At 36.0% G+C, this 23,171-nt stretch overlaps 1 protein-coding gene across 8 annotated transcripts in view; it reads left to right on the top strand.

Moving 5' to 3' along the window:
• Positions 1 to 23,171, top strand: part of LOC121877622 (solute carrier family 49 member 4 homolog) — a 125,460-nt gene that overhangs the window by 19,057 nt on the left and 83,232 nt on the right. For 6 of the 8 annotated variants that reach the window (XM_042383432.1, XM_042383429.1, XM_042383428.1 and 3 more), the window contains exon 2: positions 15,149 to 15,221. In XM_042383432.1, the coding sequence (XP_042239366.1) occupies positions 15,209 to 15,221 (13 nt within the window). In that variant the 5' untranslated portion in view covers positions 15,149 to 15,208. Of the gene's footprint in view, positions 1 to 7,747; positions 7,769 to 14,075; positions 14,379 to 15,148; positions 15,222 to 23,171 lie in introns of those variants that run through there. The other 2 variants (XM_042383434.1, XM_042383426.1) reach the window with 2 other exon arrangements.

Raw genomic sequence — 23,171 nt, forward strand, 5'->3', positions numbered from 1 at the left:
TCCAGAACAGCCCAGTTTCGTCCACATTGAACACTTGCTGTGGAAGATAATTTTCTTCTTCCATCAGTTTTTTAAATGCAACTAAAAACTTTGCTGCCCCTTCTTTATCAGCACTAGCAGCTTCACCATGCCTAACAACACTGAAAATGTCACTTCTTTTCTTAAATTTTTCGAACCAGCCTTTGCTGGCCCGAAAATCTTCAAATTCTGTGCCTGAAGAACCAGGTTGATCTGCCTTTAAATGTTCGTAAGTCTCCCTGGCTCTTTCACAAATGAATTCAGTAGAAACTGAATCACCTTTCATCTGTTTTTCCCTAATCCAGATGATAAGTAACCTCTCAGTTTCTGCAATTAGGGATCTACTTTTAAACACTCTTGTAGATTTGTCTCTCACTTTCACTTCTTTAAATTTGTCTTTCTGTGCAAGAATTGTCGACACAGTTGATGTCGACATGCCATATTCTTTGCATAGCGCATTTGTTCTAATGCCTTGTTCGTGTTTTTTTATGATTTCCTGCTTGGTTTGGATTGAAATAGCTTTTCTTGATCTCTTAGGCCCCATGCTGGATTCAAACAATGTCAACACGTGCTTTTCAAAGTTAAACTCGTTGTAAATAAAGAATATTTTCTTTAAAATAACACTGCACTGCGCTATATGTTGTCAATATGTAAAATAAATTTCAAAATGACCAATAATTTGCTTGGAAACACAGAAAAAAAGCGTTTAGTTGAAGAGAGTCTCAAGCAAGATGTTACCTCCACTGAAAACAGAGAGACTAATGCCTGTTTGCTGTGTTAAGAGGCTGGATGCCACGCATTAAACTAGTCACTTTACCTTCAATTATGTTCAGTAATTGTTAAAATGATTAAAAAATTGAATATTAAACTTTTAAAATTATTGAATAGTATAAACTTCTTGATATATACTAAAATAGTAAGGAATTTAAGCCCTAGAGCCGATTTATGTATTGGCGGACTAATACTACAGCTGGTTAACCGAGGGGTTGCTCGTTAACCGAATTTAAGAATCTTATGGGAGGCAGGTCGTTAACCGAGGCGCTCGTTAACCGAGGGACCACTGTGTGTGTGTGTGTGTGTATATATATATATATATATATATATATATATATATATATATATATATATATATATATATATATATATATATATATATATATATATATACACCTAGACCCCGACTTACGACGGGGTTAGGGACCCAAATCCAGGTCGTAAGTCCGACATGGTTGTAAGTCCGACATAGATAAAAAAAAAATTTTTTTTAATAAAAAATCTACAATGAAATACAGTACAGTAAAAGTAATGAATAATGATGAATTGATACAGTACAGTGAAAGTAATAAATAATAAGGAATGGATACAGTGTGACTGAGCACTTAACCTTTAATGTAGTCAGCTGAATGCACATGGGGCCCCCATAATTTTCTAATTATACATGGAGACTACATTAACTGGAAACGTTTCGGTATAGAAAATGCGTGTCATTTTTTTTATCTATATCTGAGGCGGTCGTAGTCCCGACGGTCGTAAGTCCACGTAGTCGTAAGTCGGGGTCTAGGTGTGTATATATATATATATATATATATATATATATATATATATATATATATATATATATATATATATATATATATATATACATATACATATACATATATACAGTTGTACCCCACTTAACGCGGTCAATAGAACCCAGAGGGTCCCATGTTAAGTGAAATCCGCGTTAAGTGAACAACAGAACATATGGGATTAATTCCAACAGAAACCGGCCCGACCCCCAAACTCCACTTTTTGAAGACACATAACTATGTTGTAGTAAAAATAACATCTTAATTTTATGATGGTACATGCACACAATTAATACTTAAGAGAAATAGAGAAATACAGTCGCCAAGTTAATGTCCATTCAAATAATGGACTCAACTCCCTCTCACACTACACTGCCGGCTCTTCCCTCTCAGAGAAATTTTTTGGGGAAAACCACTAAATTTTAATAAATAATACCTCAAACTAAAGTTAGGATAATACAATTGACATTGCTGGATTCCTTGTAAGACCAGGAATATTTTGAATATAAATGTCATATATTTTGCACAAAAGATAACATATTTACTAGAGAAAACATTTTATCTAATATTTGTATGTCTAATGCAAAATATATGATGTTTATATTCAAAATGATCACCAAATTATAAGAATTCCAGCAATATAAATTATATTCTGGCCGGTTAATTTGTATGAATTTTATGAGCTAAAACAAATATCTTCAGTTAATAAAAAAATATATATTCTTCAGGACACTATCTGTCAATCAAAGTACCCCACCTTGCCTCCCCCCCTCTTCCAACCGCGCGGTCAGTCCCAACCCTCCCCCCCACCCCCCACCAATCGTCCCTTCAAGAGAAGAGTGGGTGAAAAAAATAAATTTTAACATTTTGTATTAAATAATACCTCAGATTAAAGTTAGGATAATATAATTGACATTGCTGGATTCCTTGTAAGACCAGGAATATTTTGAATATAAATGTCATATATTTAGCACAAAAGATAACATATTTACTCAGAAAACATTTTATCTAAAATTTGTATGTGTAATGCAAAATATATGATGTTTATATTCAAAATGATCATCAAATTATAAGAATTCCAGCAATGTAAATTATATTCTGACCGGGTAATTTGTATGAATTTTATGAGCTAAAACAAATATCTTCAGTTAATAAAAGAAAAAAAATATTCATGGGGTAACAGATGGTCGGTCGGTCCCTCCCTCCCCCCCACCCCCCACCAACCGTCCCAAGGAGATGTGTGGGAAAACCAGAATACTTAACTTTTTTGTAATAAATAATACCTCAAACTAAAGTTAGGATAATATAATTGACATTGCTGGATTCCTTGTAAGACCAGGAATATTTTGAATATAAATGTCATATATTTTGCACAAAAGATAACATAGTTACTCAGAGAAAAAATTTTATCTAAAATTTGTATATCTAATGCAAAATATATGATGTTTATATTCAAAATGATCACCAAATTATAAGAATTCCAGCTATGTAAATTATATTCTGGCCGGGTAATTTGTATGAATTTTATGAGCTAAAACAGGCAGTCAGGCAGGGTGGCGGGTGGGGCAAATCTAAAAATAGCGTCTCGAGCCGAACACTCACCGCGTATATGTGGAAAAAATCCGTGTTAAGTGAAAATTCAGCTCTGGCGAGGCACCGCGTATATGGTAAAACGCGCTAAGTGAAACCGCGTTAGGCGGGGTAATACTGTATATATATATATATATATATATATATATATATATATATATATATATATATATATATATATTAATTGTGCACAGTTTGAACATAGATTTTACATTGACATTTACAGGTTTTCCCCCCAAAATTTCTCAGAGGGAAGAGCCAGCGAGTGTAGTGTGAGAAGAGGGGGAGGGAGTTGAGTCCATTATTTGAATGGACATTAACTTGGCGACTGTATTTCTCTATTTCTCTTAAGTATTAATTGTGTGCATGTACCATCATAAAATTTAGATGTTATTTTTACTAGAACATAGGTATTGTGTCAGAAAAAGTGGAGTTTGGGGATGGGCCAGTTTCTATTGGAATTAATCCCATATGTTCTGTTGTTCACTTAACGCGGTTTTCACTTAACACGGTACCCTGTGGGTTTTATTGACCGCGTTAAGTGGGGTACAACTGTATATATCTTGATAAAATCACACGGGAAAATGGAAACAACGGAGCACCTTAGCTTTCGTCTTTATTCAAGACATCTTCAGAGGCAACTGGATTCCATGGACAGAGAGAGGCTTAAATATACAGGGTGACCTTAAAAACATGAGGTCAGGTCATAATGATGCCATCCACTAATCCCCACACCAACACACACGTAGAGGAGTCTAACGTTTTCACTTAACACGGCACTCCTGTGGGTTTTTATTGGACTGCTATGGGTACAACTGTATATATATCTTGGATAAATCACACGAAAATGGAAACAACGGAGCACTTAGCTTTCGCCTTTATTCAAGACATCTTCAGAGGCAACTGGATTCCATGGACAGAGAGAGTTTAAATATATGTGGGTGACCTTAAAAACATGAGGTCAGGTCATGATGCCACCCACTAATCCTCACACCAACACACACGAGAGGAGCTTAAGAGAAGGGGGGGTGACGTGACTAGTCAGGCCAGGTCAAAAATAAGGGACCCACAAATAATTCATTGGTACATCTAGATCAAAGGTTTCAACATTTTTAACCTTGGGCCACTGACAAATAAATTTTATGTAACATATTATCAGTTTTGAACTAAATCCATCACTAAGGTTTATTGATTTAATTTCAATCAAATAGCTTTTCCCAAGCAGAAGTCTTTCTGTGATGCGCGATGATTTAAATACTTAAGCTTTTCTCGCTACAATGGATGATTTATTTATTCTAACATGAACGAACAAGGCACTGCTTTCGATGCTGTTCTGATATTATACCTTTATGTTGTTTGATTCTGAGCTGCAGTGTTTTTCCTGTCTGTCCTACATAATTACACTACATTTGCTACAGGAATACAATAAACACTTCCATTAACATTCAAATTTGGGCTTATTCTTATTAAATATATTGGTAAATATGAGCTATACTTGAAACAACATTAATATTTAGGAAGCTTGAGGAATTAACTAACGGGACAAATTCATTACGATAGGGCAGTATCAAAAAATATTTCAAGTGTAGGAACTTGTCTGCTTGGAGAGGAATGAAAGGATTTTTAGCCCTTTTAAAACAACGATCAACAAACACAGAAGGGCAATTCCTGTGGCTGCATGGAACTAATGTGTTTCAATTCATCACACAAATTCAGAGTCACAAATACGCAGACATCTTTAAGAACATAGCAGAAAAACTGACATTTTGGTAGACTCAAGGCATTCGATAAAAGTGAATGGAAACTGTCTACCTGTGGAATTTCTATATACCTTAAATTTATAGTTTTGGCCATGATAAGTATTATCAAGGAATGGAAGGGATCCATTATTTCTTCAATTTTGAATGTGATACTTGGGACAATATCATTGCTTGTCTAAAAATTCCAATGGGTCACTGTTTCTGTACAAAGACAAAGAACATCTACATATTCATACTTCCATGGAGGAATAAAAGTCCACTATATTGGGGGAAGCACCTAGACTCAAAAAAACTCCATATAAATACAGGCTAGAGGAGCAGAAAGACACTACCTATGCTCATGCCAAATATTTGCTTGTAGAACTTCCCATTTGGTTTAAACACATTGTCAGTTACGATAGCTCTATCAATTTCTGGTGAAAGTATCATGTTCAATAGTTAAATCTAACAGTTGTAATTTATCTTTACAAATGAAAAGCAAGTCTTTCACAGGTACTCTAGTGAACAGTGAATTTACATCAAAACTTTTATTAATTTGCAAGGTTCATTGTGTTTCTGAGTTATCAATTAAATCACTGCTATTGCATATATGTGAATGATATTTGCCTGTAAGAGGATAGCATCTTTACCAGCCACTTCTGATAATTTAGCAACAGAACCTACAGAACTCATACGTATAGACGTAATGATTGTTAAGTTTAGTGTTTTGGATCAATCCGCATATATATGTAAAGTGGGATTGATATGAGAGAGCTGTTTGATGAGATCGGGGTTCTTTTTCAATAACATCTTAATTTTAAATTAGATAACTTATTAATATTTTCCAGGGGATCTTTCATAAGCTCACAATATGTGCGCTTTCATCACTAAGTAAATTTAATTATCTTATCATTGTAGTCACTTTTTATCCAAAAATAACAATAGCATTAGGACTTATCAGCCTTGATAATATGGATATTCTATTTTTTCAAGTTTATCAAGGCTGTTTCAAATCTTTTTGGAATGTTTCTAAACAAATTTCTTATGTAAAACACTGTGTATAGAGCCTTTAGCTATGGAAATATCTTCATTTGTAACATCTGACTTAATTTATTCTTTTCCAGGTTGATTAAACCTTTAGCAATAGTGTTTTGATTAACACAATCAGTTGAGTGATAGAAAACTTCCTACCAAAAACCAAGAACAAGTTTTCATTTGTCTGTAGATCATAAGATGATGTTTATGGAACAAATTTGGGATCACCTAATATGGTCCAGTAACTCGCCAAACAGAGCATTAAATTTGGCATTTAACCTTCTTTTTGGGCTTTGTCAGTTTCACTAAGAAGTTGATATACAAAATCATCAATGGTACATTTCTATCAACACAAACACTGTTTTGCATAAGCATTTTACACTGAGCACCGTGTTTGAAGGCTAATTTCATTAATTATTTGAACTCTGATAAGGGAATCTAGCAACACCTTATCCAACTCCAGAGAATGCTTTACTGTCCAGATTTCTTAGTCTAATGGAAGACAGGACTTGGGAACAATTTTATCATTCCTGCACCAAAAACTTCAACTTGTTTTTTGAGACTATGAGCCTCAGCAAACCTTCTTGGGGAAGTTACGTAGATGGGGCTAAGATGAGGATGTTGTTGACAGATTAAGGACACAGCGAAGAGAGACGGTAAGTTTCCATAGAGTAACTATTACGAAAGGTCGTGGATAAGATAAATTCTGATAAAATCACACGAAAATGGAAACAACGGAGCACCTAGCTGGGTTTTTATTCAAGACATTCAGAGGCAAACGGGATTAAGGCGTGGACAGAGAGAGGCTTAAATATACAGACAAAGCCAAGGTGTGAAGAGATGTAAAGTTCCATATTTAAATTACGAAAATGGATAAGATAAATCTTGATAAAATCACACGGAAAATGGAAACAACGACATTCCAGCTGCCTTTATTCAAGACATCTTCAGAGCAACTGGATTACATGGACAGAGAGGCTTAAAAACAGGACTAAAGCCATGCCCGCTGTTTCCATTTTCTTCTGCAGATTTATCAAGATTCTTATCCACATATATATATATATATATATATATATATATATATATATATATATATATATATATATATATATATATATATATATATATATATACACACACACACACACACAGTGACCCCTCGTTTAACGAACGCCTCGGTTAACGAAATTTCGGTTAACGAACTGCCTTCCATATGGATCTTCAATTCGGTTAATGAATTTCTTACGAACCGACCTCAACATGTTTTCGCTTGCACTGACCGGGCAACCAGCTTTAGTATCAGTCCGCCAATACATTAATCGGTTCTAGGGCTTAAATTCCTAACTATTTTAGTAAATATCAAGAAGTTTATACTATTCAATAATTTTAAAAATTTAATATTCAATTTTTTAGTCATTTTAACAATTATTGAACATAATTGAAGGTAAAGTGACTAGTTTAAAGCGCAGCATCCAGCCTCTTAACACAGCAAACAGGCGTTAGTCTCTCTGTTTTCACTGGAGGTAACATCATGCTTGAGACTCTCTTCAACTAAACGCTTTTTTCTGTGTTTCCAAGCAAATTATTGGTCATTTTGAAATATATTTTACATATTGACAATATATATACAGAAAAGTTGATTTGAAATAAGGAATTCCTTGAATTACACCAAGAGAGCTAAAATTTTATGGGTGAATGGCGCCATGGGGTGACTTCTCTTCCACCCCAATGCCTTCTCTTCGTCCTTCTCCTCCACCCCCATTCTAAATCCCATCATCATCATCATCCAGGAGCCTTCTACATACACACCTCAAAGTAAATGAACTTTTCTACCATTTTTGTTGAATTTAGGAAATTTTCGGTGAGCTGGAACCAATTACCCAAAAACCCATTGAAACAATGGTTTCGGTTAACGAGCGACCTTCTGGAACGGATTGAGTTCGTTAACGGAGGGGTCACTGTATATGGGTTTGAACTGTCTTGTAATTGGGTACGAGTTGACATGTTCTGATGGGTACGATTTGCTTGGGTACGAGTTGTCCAGCACCCACCTAACCTAACCTAACTTAACTAAAATAAAAAAGTGATTTGCTCTAAAGATAAATGTCAGTATCATCTAAAACAGCAAGAAAACTAGCAAAAAAAAATATTTTTCATGTGAAAAAAGTTGATGGGTGGGTAACGAAAAATTACTTACGATTTACTTTGTCTCATTTACACAAAATTGCAGGGTCTCAAATGTTTCTCTTACTTTGACAACACAACATATATACAGTATATTGTTTCTCACTATTGATCTTTTTTTATTTTTTTATTTCTTTATTATTATTATTATTATTATTATTATTATTATTATTATTATTATTATTATTACTATCAGTGTTGTTGTTATTATTAATATATTATTATTTAATTTTTAATTTTTTTTTATTATCAATTTTATTTTCTATGAATGTTACGACCCTTGGCCTCATAGGGTATAACAGTATCACAAATTCAAATTTCTCTTTGTACTATAGGTCCAGGAATAGATCCCACCAAATTCATCACCTCATTACTATGGGGTATATTGAAATTCATGAAGTAGATTTAATTAAAAATATTATATTAACAAACAAACACTAAAACAACAATAATATGATAAGATGTTTGGAAGTGGCTGAGTAAGACTGAAGGTCCAACATTATCACACAATATCAATATCAATCAACACAAATCACAATAGTCAAATGCCAACTCCCAAAACATAAGAGAGAGAGAGAGAGTATATTACTTAACTTAAAGACAGCTGTGCCTAGACTGACTACCAGCTGGTCACCGACGTCACCTTTTACCGCCAAATACTGACATAACATATCCTGATTGGCTAAGATAATAAAACTATATTTAAATTACCCTACTGACATTAATTCCACATATTTAACCTATGATACAAACCTAATGTAATAAAACAATAAAATAAAACATAATACAATGTACAGTTGTACCCCACTTAACGCGGTCAATTGAACCCAGAGGGTCCCGCGTTAAGTGAACAACAGAACATATGGGATTAATTCCAATAGAAACCGGCCTGACCCCCAAACTCCACTTTTTGAAGGCACATACCTATGTTGTAGTAAAAATAACATCTTAATTTTATGATGGTACATGCACACAATTAATACTTAAGAGAAATACAGTCGCCAAGTTAATGTCCATTCAAATAATGGACTCAACTCCCTCCCTCTCTCACACTACACTCCCTGGCTCTTCCCTCTCAGAGAAATTTTTGGGGGAAAACCACTAAATTTTAATAAATAATACCTCAAACTAAAGTTAGGATAATACAATTGACATTGCTGGATTCCTTGTAAGACCAGGAATATTTTGAATATAAATGTCATATATTTTGCACAAAAGATAACATAGTTACCTAGAGAAAAATTTTTATCTAAAATTTGTATGTTTAATGAAAAATATATGATGTTTATATTCAAAATGATCACCAAATTATAAGAATTCCAGCAATGTAAATTATATTCTGACCGGGTAATTTGTATGAATTTTATGAGCTAAAACAAATATCTTCAGTTAATAAAAAAAAAAATAATCTTTACAACACTATCTGTCAATCAAAGTACCCCACCTTGCCTCCCCCCCTCTTCCAACCGCGCGGTCAGTCCCAACCCTCCCCCCCACCCCCCACCAATCCTCCCTTCCAGGGTTTTTAACATTTAGTATTAAATAATACCTCAGATTAAAGTTAGGATAATATAATTGACATTGCTGGATTCCTTGTAAGACCAGGAATATTTTGAATATAAATGTCATATATTTTGCACAAAAGATAACATAGTTAATTTGAGAAAAATTTTTATCTAAAATTTGTATGTCTAATGCAAAAATATGATGTTTATATTCAAAATGATCATCAAATTATAAGAATTCCAGCAATGTAAATTATATTCAGACCGGGTAATTTGTATGAATTTTATGAGCTAAAACAAATATCTTCAGTTAATAAAAAAAAAAAATAATTCTTCACAGGGTAACAGATGGTCGGTCGGTCCCTCCCTCCCCCCCACCCCCCACCAACCGTCCCAAGGAGATGTGTGGGATAACCACTAAATTTTAATAAATAATACCTCAAACTAAAGTTAGGATAATATAATTGACATTGCTGGATTCCTTGTAAGACCAGGAATATTTTGAATATAAATGTCATATATTTTGCACAAAAGATAACATAGTTAATTTGAGAAAAATTTTTATCTAAAATTTGTATGTCTAATGCAAAAATATGATGTTTATATTCAAAATGATCACCAAATTATAAGAATTCCAGCAATGTAAATTATATTCTGGCCGGGTAATTTGTATGAATTTTATGAGCTAAAACAGGCAGTCAGGCAGGGTGGGGCAAATCTAAAAATAGCGTCTCGAGCCGGACACTCACCGCGTATATGTGGAAAAAATCCGTGTTAAGTGAAAGTTCAGCTCTGGCGAGGCACCGCGTATATGATAAAACGCGTTAAGTGAAACCGCGTTAGGCGGGGTAATACTGTAATAAACAAAGTTATTACAGTCAACCCTCACTTTACGCGGTCCCACATTCCCCGTTTCCACGTTTACGCGGTGCCCTGCCAGAACCCAGGATGCTCACATTCCGCGGTGGGTGTACCCCTTTACACGGTGAAGTATAATTTTTTTATTTAGCTCATAAAATTCATACAAATTATCCGGCCAGAATATAATTTACATTGCTGGAATTCTTACAATTTGATGATCATTTTGAATATAAACATCATATATTTTGCATTAGACATAAAATTTTTAGATATAATGTTCACTCTGAGTAAGTATGTTATCTTTTGTGCAAAATATATGACGTTTATATTCAAAATATTCCTGGTCTTACAAGGAATCCAGCAATGTCAATTATATTATCCTAACTTTAATCTGAGGTATTATTTAATACAAAATGTTAAAATTTATTTTTTTCACCCACTCTTCTCTTGAAGGGAGGAGTGGTGGGGGTGGGGGGGAGGGTTGGGACGGACTGACCGCTCGGTTGGAAGAGGGGGGGAGGCAAGGTGGGGTACTTTGATTGACAGATAGTGTCGTGAAGAATATTTTTTTTTTTTATTAACTGAAGATATTTGTTTTAGCTCATAAAATTCATACAAATTACCCGGCCAGAATATAATTTACATTGCTGGAATTCTTACAATTTGATGATCATTTTGAATATAAACATCATAGATTTTGCATTAGACATACAAATTTTAGATGTAATGTTTAATCTGAGTAAATATGTTATCTTTTGTGAAAAATATATGACATTTATATTCAAAATATTCCTGGTCTTACAAGGAATCCAGCAATGTCAATTATATTATCCTAACTTTAGATTGAGGTATTATTTATTACTATACCTGGTTTTCCCCCAAAATTTCTCAGAGGGAAGAGCCAGCAGTGTAGTGTGAGAAGAGGGGGAGGGAGTTGTGTCCATTATTTGAATGGACATTAACTTGGCGACTGTATTTCTCTATTTCTCTTAAGTATTAATTGTGCGCATGTACCATCATAAAATTAAGATGTTATTTTTACTACAACATAGTTATGTGTCGTCAAAAAGTGGAGTTTGGGGATCGGCCTGGACTCCATTTCAATTAATCCCATATGTTATGTTATTCACTTTACGCGTTTCTCGCTTTCCGCGGTACCCTCTGGGTTACATTAACCGTGTAAAGTGAGGGTTAACTGTACTTAAATAAGGGCTCAGCTGGTGTTGGCGAGTAGTGAGCGAAGCTGCCCGAGACACCCACATACCATCTGAAACAACGAATTTTATACAAGAACAGAAATTAACAGCGGACACTCATAACAATGAACTATTTATTATTATTAATATTATAATTATTATTATTATTATTATTATTATTATTATTATTATTATTATTATTATTATTATCATCATCATCATCATCATTATTATTACTACTACTGTACTACATTTTCGCCCCCCTCTTCCCAGGCCCTGATGTGGGTCAGTGACCTGTGCCCGGGTGGGCTAATCTTTGTAGGAAAAACCTACGATTCTAGCAAGAACATACTGCTTTAACACCATAATTTTTATTGTGAATTGCTGGTGTCCATGTTCTCTTTTGGGGAAGTGTTTCTTTTTTTATAATTTATACTATAATACCGCATGCACGGAGCGCCCTGGGTGGGGGAATGTGTAGTGCGTGGGTCGTCTGAATCACATTACCATGCTATATAATACATGACCCAACTCTGAAAAATAGCGTTTCCCAAATAGCGGAATACATTATGTTAGATTAAACAAGGATAAGTTAAATACTGACAACATTATATAGCCACTAGTCCCCCCACTAAGGGGTTAGGTCAGGTTATGTTATGTTAGGAAAACATTGGTTTTTTGTTTTCTCCGGAAAAAACTATCTCCAATAAAAGGCAGCAAAATTCATGCAGGGAAAAAAAAGGTTTTTGCTGGCAAAATCGCTTGCACCACTTTAGTAAATGTTTACCCAGTAATGGGTAAATTTGCATAAGTGGGCCCAACTCAATTTCTTAATTAAAAACACATTTTTTGCATAGATCAGACTATTCCAAGACATTTCTTCTATGGCATATCGGTTAATATTCGTCCATTGGCTGTCCACAGGTACCTGCCATGTTTACCTGAGGTTATACTCCTCACTTAGTCACTTGTCTCCTCCTTTCCTCCTCCTCCTTGTAGGATAGGTTAGGTTGATTCCTTTGGTATGAGAATAGTTTTTGGTGATTTACTCAAATCTGACCTCCATTTTTGTGCAAATTAGTGGTTTCTGTTAAAATGAAAATTTATTTTTTGCAAAAATTGCTAATTTGCACAAGAAATAAAGGACAATTTTGAATAACACACCAAAAAAATACACACAAAACCTATTCTCATACCAAAACCTGAGGACAGCCAATGGACGAATATTTACCGGCATTTCCGACGGAAATTTATATTTTTCGAGTATTTTAATCAATAAAATTACCAACAATATTACTTGTTTAAAGTGGGCAAGGCTTTGAAGTCGAAGAAAATGTGAGGTAAAATACGGTCGGTATTAGGAAGTTGCCACCACCTTTAAACCTCTTTCCGTTCTAAGGGAGGTGTATGCACCTACTGCAACACACGTATGCCTATAGCTCGACTCACGGATCTTGAATCTTCCCTTTTTGATGTCATCTTGGAAGAATTCCAGCAATGCAAGTTAAATTCTGCTAAGTCAAGTCAGTGTCATTTTGTAAGTGGAAATTTAACTCCCTCTATTGCATAATCCTGAGTCCCTGATTCCTTCCCCCTTCACTGATAAATATGCAACTGGCAATCTCCGCTCCTGGCTGTCAATACATCACACACCCTGCCAGAAGACGATAAGGATTTTAGAGGGTGAAGGTGGTATTAGGCTTAACGTTTTTCTTTTATAGAAGTGACAGACTGACTTGACTTAGCAGAATATACTAACTTGCATTGCTGGAATCTTTGAAAGATAGAGATTTTTTTTTTTTTTTTACTGGGAATAGCCCACCCGGACACAGGTCACCGACCCACATCGGGGCCTGGGGGGGGGGCGAAAATGTAATAATAATAATAATAATAATAATAATAATAATAATAATAATTCATCATAAATAAAATTTATAATCAATAAAAAATTAAAAATAAATAATAAAATGATAATGATAATAATAGTAATAATAATAATAATAATAATAATAATAATAATAATAATAATAATAATAAATAAAATGTGAGAAACAATATAAATGTTGTGATGTCAATAGTAAGAGAAACAATTGAGACCCTGCAATTGTGTGTAAATGAGGCAGAGAGTCAGATCAGCAACTTGGGACTTGGTCACAATTTTTGTGGAGCCATATGGCAGCAGGGTCTACCATTAGACAACACATTATGCTTCCAATATCTTCCCAGGCGGTAGTACCTCCCTGTTTGGTAGCTGCCTATTACCTGTTAATTTGAGTATAAACATTTCATAGTTTGCACAAGAGAATTTTTTTTTAGTCCTTTAGCTTAGTACATTTGAGTACAAAGTGAGTACAGTAATAAGTTGCTAAAAATTATGGCTTTTTCACAGGGAAAAGTCTGTATACTTAACCCCCGTGGTGAGGATATTATGGCATTAAACGTTACAGACTAATTCAAATAAATTCTTTGTTTAGTTCTGTACATATATGTGAACAAGTGATCGCGGACCCTTCGTGCCCAGTGGAAGTTTGAATGCTCTTGCTTGCCTAGCACGCAACCGCTGTCTAGCTGACAGCGTACAGCGAATGAGGGTGCGCCAAGTCCGTAGACTTGCATCGTTTTCCAGCGTAAATAAAATGGTTAATCGCCTTCCTAAAGAAACCATCGACATGGGACAAGGTTTGTTCCACTCTACGAATTTTATGCGATTTTTCCACCAAGTTTGATGAAAAACGATTGTGCCGTTTCGGCTGGCCAGAACAGACACACAGACACACTGCTATTCCTATAGTATATTAGATTCCCATCTAGTGAATGTGCATAAAGCGAGGGTCCAGTGTGCAGTAAACTTGTGCCATAGCACTAATACTTTGTCATAAAGAGGTCCAGTAAGCCTGGGCTAGATTTATGCTGATGTAAGTTGTATTGGTACCAGTAATAGTACATTTTATGCATTATTTTGCCTTTTTTTTTTTTACCTTGGTCCTCGATGGTTTGTAATTTTTGCAAATCCAGAACCAGTCTGGTCCCAAGCTTCCCAGATTAATAAGGTCCAACCTGTACATGTAATAGACTTTTTATAAACTGTATACTCTACATCTCACTTAATTGTTACTCGTCCTCTTAGCCCTCACCTGCACACGTCCCTATAAGCTTAATGGGAAATTAGTGGTCGCTTAACATGATTCCACTGTAATTACAGTATCTGGAATGCATCTACAGTACTGTGTTAAACAAGGAATGTTGTACAATAACCAGTATGGGTCTTTTAAGTCAAACTACTTTACTGTACTGTGTGTATGTTGGCAGTTGTATAATGTAATTGGAGGCTAAAGTTGGACACTGTTAAACTTATTACATTTGAGATGCTCTTAAACAGCTGTACAGTGTTTTTGAAACCAAGTACAGTTGTATTTGACATTCTTTTTAGTGATTTTTAATGTTTGCAGATTAGTGTTGAGACAACCAACTTCCCTTGTGAAAGGCCCTGATTCAACCAGACCTTCATAATGGACCCTGTAGGTGCGTATTAGTTCAGTTGTTTACTTGCAAAGGTATGATTGTTATGCTATTTCCAATAGAATAATATGGTTGGTACTTACAACGTGTACGGGTGGACTTAACTATTTAATAATCAAAGCACACAACACTGGTATGGCACACGGCAGCACTTCCACACCACACTGTAACACTCCCACGCCACACAGCAACACTCCCATGCCACACGGCAGCACTTCCACGCCACACGGCAGCACTCCCATGCCACACGGCAACACTCCCATGCCACACGGCAACACTCCCATGCCACACAGCAGCACTTCCACACCACACTGTAACACTTCCACGCCACACAGCAACACTCCCATGCCACACGGCAGCACTTCCACGCCACACGGCAGCACTTCCACGCCACACGGCAGCACTTCCACGCCACACGGCAACACTCCCATGCCACACGGCAACACTCCCATGCCACACGGCAGCACTTCCACGCCACACGGCAGCACTCCCATGACGTACAGCCACACTGGACTCCCCACACACACAGCTCTTGGCAGGACTCCCACAGCACACACACTGCTCTTGGCAGGACTCCCACAGCACACACAGCTCATGGCAGGACTCCCACAGCGCACACACTGCTCATGGCAGGACTCCCACAGCACACACACTGCTCACGGCAGAAAGTGTTGACCGGGCCATCTAGGAGTCCGACTGCCGGGGTGATGGTTCGCGGCTGCTAACTTACCTCCGTCACACCACCTCGTAGTTCCGTCTCATTGGCTAGTCCCGATATGACGCACTGCTTGAACCAGCCAACGAGTCCTTAGCCAGATGCCTTGTGGTAGCAAACATGTCATGTTGGGAGTGTAGTTTCAGTGAAGAATACTGCAGTACAGGTATCCCTTATTTAACGACGGGGATGCATTCCTAAAAACCTAACATTAAGCAAAATTGTAGCTAGATGAGGGATATTAAGGAATAATATTCTAAGCAAGGGATAGCATTTTGCCATTATTACATGTAATGAAACTATAAAAGTTGTGAAATAATCATTACAAAACTACTACGTAATGTGACTTAGAAATAAAGAAAAGATAATGTAGAACTATAAAATAAGAAATGAAGAGCATAGGTGTTTATGTGTCTCATGTAATCATATGGCATCACAAAAATTGTGACCAAGTCCCAGGTTGCTGATCTGACTGACTTTCTGCCTCATTTACACACAATTGCACAGTCTCAATTGTTTCTTTTACTATTGACAACACAACATATACTTATATCATGTCACACTCTTGATTTGTTTTATTTATTTATTTTTTTATGTTTTGTTTTGTTTTCCCCCCAAGCCCCGATGTGGGTCGGTGACAGTGCCAGATTTAGGTATAAGCTAGATAAGCTATATAGCTTAGGGCCTCACAGGTCAAAGGGACCTCTCCGAGTTGAAAATTGTAAAAATAAATACTAAGTAAATAATAGTAAACAAAAAAATAACAAATGAATAAATTATATATGACTGCGAACAACTTCATATTTTTCCCGCCTCTGCTAACGGTCGTGTAATATTTCAATGTAATTCTGATCTTTAAAAATGTTGTTTTTGCCTAATTTAGTATTACTGATACATAATTTGTCTTGGTATGCCTTATTGTGGGTAAAAATAAGTACTGTATATATTAAATGCGTCTTCCGAAAGCGTGAATTTGCTACCAGAGTTTCACAGTTAATTCATGTATAATACTTCTGATAAACTTCCTACATGCTTATGTTTGAAATAATGGATATATGTATCTTTATATAATTTAGCTAATTATCTTTCTCGTCAGAAACGATCATCCCAACGATTATGAATAAACTCATTTAGAAATACATCATTACTTCAGGACAAAATTGGACAGGTTTGCAACAGCCAATCAGCTGTAACTCTTGGGGAGAGGATGGGGCATCTTTTTTCAGCTGAGAAAAAATGCACTATAGTAGACCCCATTAACCACTCATGATGTTCTAGTAGACCCCATTAACCACTGATGATGGTCTGGGAGATGCCATTAACTTCAGATTCTTGGAGATGGGAGAAAAGGTCCCTAGACCCCAAAACTCAATGTTTTGAAATTAAACCCAATTAAGAACCATCTATGGGTCAAGACGATAATATATTTGGGAGGGGAGTGATATGCAGACAAATGCAGAGGCAGACACAGACAGACAGACAGACCGACCGACCTCCAAATATATAATAAAAAAAAATCTTTAACCCACCTTTTTATATTGGTAGTAACCTAAACGGTTATTATCACATTATCCAACCGGATAAGAGAGGTATCTGGATGGTACTTGATATTTGCTTTACAAAATACAGTTTCTCCCTGACTTACGACGGGGTTAGGGACCCAAATCCAGGTCGTAAGTCGAAAATGCAAAAAATAATACATATAAAATCTAAAATTAAATACAGTACAGTAAAAGTAATCAATAATGAAGAATGGATACAGTGTTACTGTGCACTACCTTTAATGGGCCCCCATAATTTTTTAATTATACATGGAGACTACATTAATTGGATGAAGCAGAGGAGGAGACAGAGCTGGGTGGGTCATCAATGTCGCTTTCTTCAGACAGGTTAATATACAGGGGAAACTGCTTGTTGAAGGTATTGGATCATTTTTAGGGAGTGAAGAGGCAGCACTGATGGGGTGTGAGGAGACAGCAATGGGGGACTTCTTAAAATATATGTCCAATTTAGACTGCACAGTTTGCCTTTTCATTTCATTGTAAATCTCCCTGTAGCAAGCAAGTGCATCTTGGATCATTCTGTCAAATTTTGTAAAACGCTCAACATTTTGATCCATTTCATCAAACATTTGCATCCCCTTATTAATAGTAGCAAATGCCTCTGCCATTTGTTTCAATGAAAATTTTTTGGGGTGCAGGTTCTTCTTCTACATTTTGACTCTCTTCTTCCTCTGCATTTTTCTGTGCTTCCAGTTCAATAAGATCCTCGTTACTTAGCTCTTCTGCGACACTTTCAACCAACTGCTCAACATCTTCATTATCAATTTCTAACTCCAGCTGTTTACCCAACTCCACTATCTTGTTACTTCATTAAATCCTTTGAAACTGCTCACATATATTTTCAGGACTTTCTTCCATATTCCATTCATGCACTGACCTGTAACCTCATCCCATGCTGCATTAATGTTCTTTATACATTTCAAAATGTTGTAGTCCTTCCAAAACTCTTGAGCGTTTTCTCACCTTCAGTAGCAGCAACAGCCTAAGCGAAGGTCGTACGTAAATAATTCGCTTTAAAAGCAGCAATAGCACCTTAATCCATGGGTTGGATGATAGAGGTAGTGTTAGGTGGAATGTAGACTACCTTAACATCAGGGTGCAGGTTGTCCAGGTGTGGTGGGTGTCCCGGAGCATTACCTAAAATTAGTAAAATCTTGAACGCAATCCGTTGTTGCAGACAGTACTCCTTGGCTCGTGGAATGAAACAACTCAGGAACCAATCCTCAAACAGTACTAGGGTCATCCATGCCCTCTTATTAGTGTGATAAAACACTAGCAGTGTGTGCTTGCTAACATGTTTAAAAGCTCTTGGGTTCTCTGAATGATATATCATGAAGGGCTTTATCTTGAAACCAGCTACATTCACCCCCAACAGAAGTGTGATTCGGTCCTTGAATGCCTTGAATCCCGTTATTATTTTCGCCTCTTTTGGATTGATTGATTGATTGATACGTTTATTGAGATACAAAAAACATTAATACATCTCAAAGGGATGAAGTGACATAAGTCATCCTCACCCCAGTCCAGAAATGTCCCTCTCAGGACTCACATAAATCCCTAATATTTCATATAATTAGTTATAATACATAGTTATATTCTAGATGCAAAATTTCTATATTTCTTTAATATTTCATATATTTTCCCATTTCCAAACATCCACTCTATTTGCATGGGGACATTATTTATATGGGCATTTCTATATACATTAAGCAATGGGCATTCCAGTATATAATGTGGCAGGGTATGGGATCTGGATGTTCTACAAACTGTACATTCTTTATCCTGTTCACTTCTCTCAGCTCCACGTTCCCAATAATATTTATATCCTAATCTTAACCTCATATACACTGAATCTTTCCACCTACTCCTACCTTTCCCATATGTAAATTTTGTGTTTATGAGAACATGATGGTAATGTTTCATTGTTTCACTTTTCTCGTATATTTCATTCCTTTTGAAATTATCTTCTATTGATTGTATTTTCCATAATTTGCTCCTTAATTGCTTCAAGGTTTTAGTACATATTATGTCGATCTCGGCCTTTTCCGTGGCTCTTTTTGCTATTATATCTACTGCTTCATTAAGACCAATCCCCACATGTGAAGGGACCCATACAAATTGAACATTATGGCCATTTTTCCTTATTGTATTTACTAATTTTCTACATGAACCAATAATGTGTCCAAAGACTGGACTCCCACTGTTCAAAGAATCCAAAGCTGCCCTACTATCAACAAAAAAATATGCATCTTTATACCTCTTTACAACATTTTCCAATCCTACTAATATTGCATATAACTCAGCTTGTGTTGATGAAATTAAACTGCTCAACCGAAGTCCAATTTTGATGTCATCATTTCCTTGTTCTGTGTACTGTCTTATAAGGATCCCGCACCCTGCCCTGCCACTTGACATAACTGAACCGTCACAATATACATGCAATGTGTTTATTTTAGGCAAATTACTAATCTTATTCCCATATAAAGCCCTTAACTGTTCTGGTTCATGTAATGATTTCTTCATTGTGAGAGGCACTACGTCTAACTCTACTTCTCGTTCTTCCCAGGGTGGATTCATACAACTTTTCTGAACAGCTGTACACCAGTCTGCCAGATTACATTTTTTAATAATATTTACTAATCCATTCATGTATCCTCTCTTGCCTTGCCTGCAGAAGGTCCTTTTATTTTTTAAACCATCATTTATATCTTGTACAAATTTACCCCCACTGTTCCCTCTCATTAATCGAACTGCTGCAACTGTATTAATTTCATTGACCCTCTGTGAAATGCTCTGTAACCTTAGTTCCATTTTCATTATCTCAATCATTGCATTCTTTTGACACCCTAAAATTATTCTCATTGCTTCATTTTGCATGATCTCAAGCTTCCGTAGCCTTCCTTCACCAGTACAAGAGAGGACAGGTGCTGCATAGTCTATAAGTGATCTTATGGTAGAAATATACATCATTCTCAGTATGGGTACCCCAGCACCTTTACCACAACATGCTAGAGCCTTCAAGGGCTGTAATCTTGCTCTACATTGAGTGAGGACATGATATATTTCTGCCTCTTTACTTTCACTAGTAAAGCCAATATACATTCCTAAATATTTATACTTTGACACTTTCTCAACAATTTTTCCATTTAGAAAAACGGATTCAGTTCCTCTTCCTTTACATTCACACTTGGTTTTTTCTTCATTGATAACTAAGCCCATCTTTTGAGAAAGAACACTAAAATTATTTAATGCAATCTGCAAATTTTTTACAGAGTTTCCTTGAAATAAGATGTCATCTGCATAAATGATGGTTACAACTCCTTTGGGATATTTGTGTGAGGCTATCTTGTTCATTAACACATTAAATAACATTGGACTCAATACCCCCCTTGGGGAGTGCCTAGTTCAAGTGCTCTTTCCTCAGACAAACATCCCTGATACCATACACAGATTCTCCTTCCATGCAAGTAGTCACCTATCCAGTGTAACAACTTTCCTGATACCCCTAGAGCAGCCAGTTCATTCATAACTACTTCACTGTGAGCTTTATCAAATGCTCCTTGTAAATCCACAAAAACTCTACATCTGTCTGCATCATTTGATAAACATTTTATAACACAGTCTGAAGCACATTTCCCTTCCAAAAAACCAAATAAATTACAAGATAGATTTTCCCCCACAATATATACAAGCCTATTTAATAATACTCTCTCCATCATCTTGGAAAAACAAGATGTTAAAGACACTGGCCTGTATCCACCAGTTGCCTTAGGGAAAGGAATAACTATCGCTTTCTTCCATTCTGTTGGTAATCTACCCTCTGTATAGCTCATGTTGAATAAATCTAATAATGGACTATTTTCCATACCAACTAAGCAGTTCAAAATTTCATATGTCACACCATCTTCGCCTGGTGCTGTAGATTTTCCTTTTTTAACAGCATTTAATAACTCATCTTGAGTAATATCTACACATGTTACATCACAAATATTTAGAGCTGATGAAATAAATCTTCTTCTTTCATTTTGCCACTCATCTAATGCTTCTATTGTCCTGTTAGGCAGGGAGGCAACACTAGCAGCTTTAGCCCATTTGTCAACCAGTTTATTAGCTTCTTCCTCTGGATGAGGATGGCTAATAAAATTACTCCTTTTTCCTCTAATTTTGTTAATATCCTGCCATATATCTTTGAGATTTTTACTCTCCCCAATGTGCTGTGCAAAATCTTGCCAATATTTCTCCCTTGCCTCCTTCCTAGTCTGCCCACATATTTTGGCTATATCCATGAAGATTTCCCTATCTTCTTCTCTTCTACCATTCTTTACCCAATCTTTATGTGCTGCCCTTAACATTTGTGTCCATCCCTTCAACATTTTGTCATTGGTATAGCAGTGTTTCCTAGCCCCATGTCTCTTATCATTTATTTTTTTCTGTGTTGACTAAGTTAAATATCTTTCTATCTCCCCAACTAAGTCATTATAAAAGCTATCCATACAGACTGGTGTATAATTTCTGTACCATTTCTCTATATTTTGGGTAAACACTTCTGTGTCATCCTTGTTTAGTTTCAATCTCTTCCTCCTATATCTCACCTGTCTCTTCCCTAATGGTAATTGAACATACACAACAAAATGGTCACTGACTAGCTCCCTTATTATCTCACATTCTCCCTGGACTCCCTGACTGCTTATCATGCAAGCATAGTCTAACCTTCCTCCTTTAATATGAGTCACTTCCTTATTTCCTAACAAGTAAGCATCTGGGTGATCTTGTAAAAATTGCCAAAATTTTATACCATTACTATTAATTCTCCCCATTGTTTCGAGTCTTGGATGTCGAGCATTAAAATCGCCTACAGCCAAAGTTGAGTCCAAAAACATGCAATCTGGTAAGAAGTTGAGGTCAAAACAGCCTCCAGAAATATACAAATTTGCTATGTTCAATTCTCCTTCCTTCAAATATAACTTTATACAGACACTTTCTATTCCTTGTACTCTACTTGGGCTTCCAACTAGTTCTGCTGGTATGGAATTCTTAATGTATGTTGAGACCCCTCTTATACCTTCACCCGAATAGAGATGAAATCCCTTATATCCAGACAGTTTAAGCAGGTCGCCTTTCCTGTCCCCAGTCTCTTGAAGGGTAATTATGTCAATATTATTTTTAAGGGTAAAGTAATGTACATCTGTCACTCTATTTTGTAGACCATTAACATTCCAGGACATTATCTTAAGGCTAGCTAGATCCAGGATTAATATTTACACATTTTATATCCTTTCCAATCAGATTCTTTAAGAAGGCCCAATCCTCCTGCACAGATTCCCATTTCCTCAAAAGTTTTTCTTTATCAGCATCTTTACACTTTACCAACACCTTTTTAAAACTTTCAGTTGTTGCTCCCTGCACTACACAATCCTTTATTTTCCTCTCCTTCCCTTTAATACTTATTTTAAGCACTGAATTTTTCAAAGGCTTGAGCTCTTCACTTTCCTCTTTCCCTTTTAATTCTACATTATTCACAGCTTTGTTTTCCCTTTCTTTATTTATCACTGTATCAAGTCTTTTCTCTATCACTTCTATTTTCTGACCTAACTTTTGCAAAAGCTGAAACATCTTAAGCACCTCTTCTCCCAGAATTTCTTGCACAGTTTTATCACTAGCCTGGAGGGCTGCACC

The sequence above is a fragment of the Homarus americanus genome, unplaced genomic scaffold (genome assembly GCF_018991925.1).
Source record: "Homarus americanus isolate GMGI-L3 unplaced genomic scaffold, GMGI_Hamer_2.0 scaffold19918, whole genome shotgun sequence".
In the NCBI taxonomy this organism is placed as follows: Eukaryota; Metazoa; Arthropoda; class Malacostraca; order Decapoda; family Nephropidae; genus Homarus; species Homarus americanus.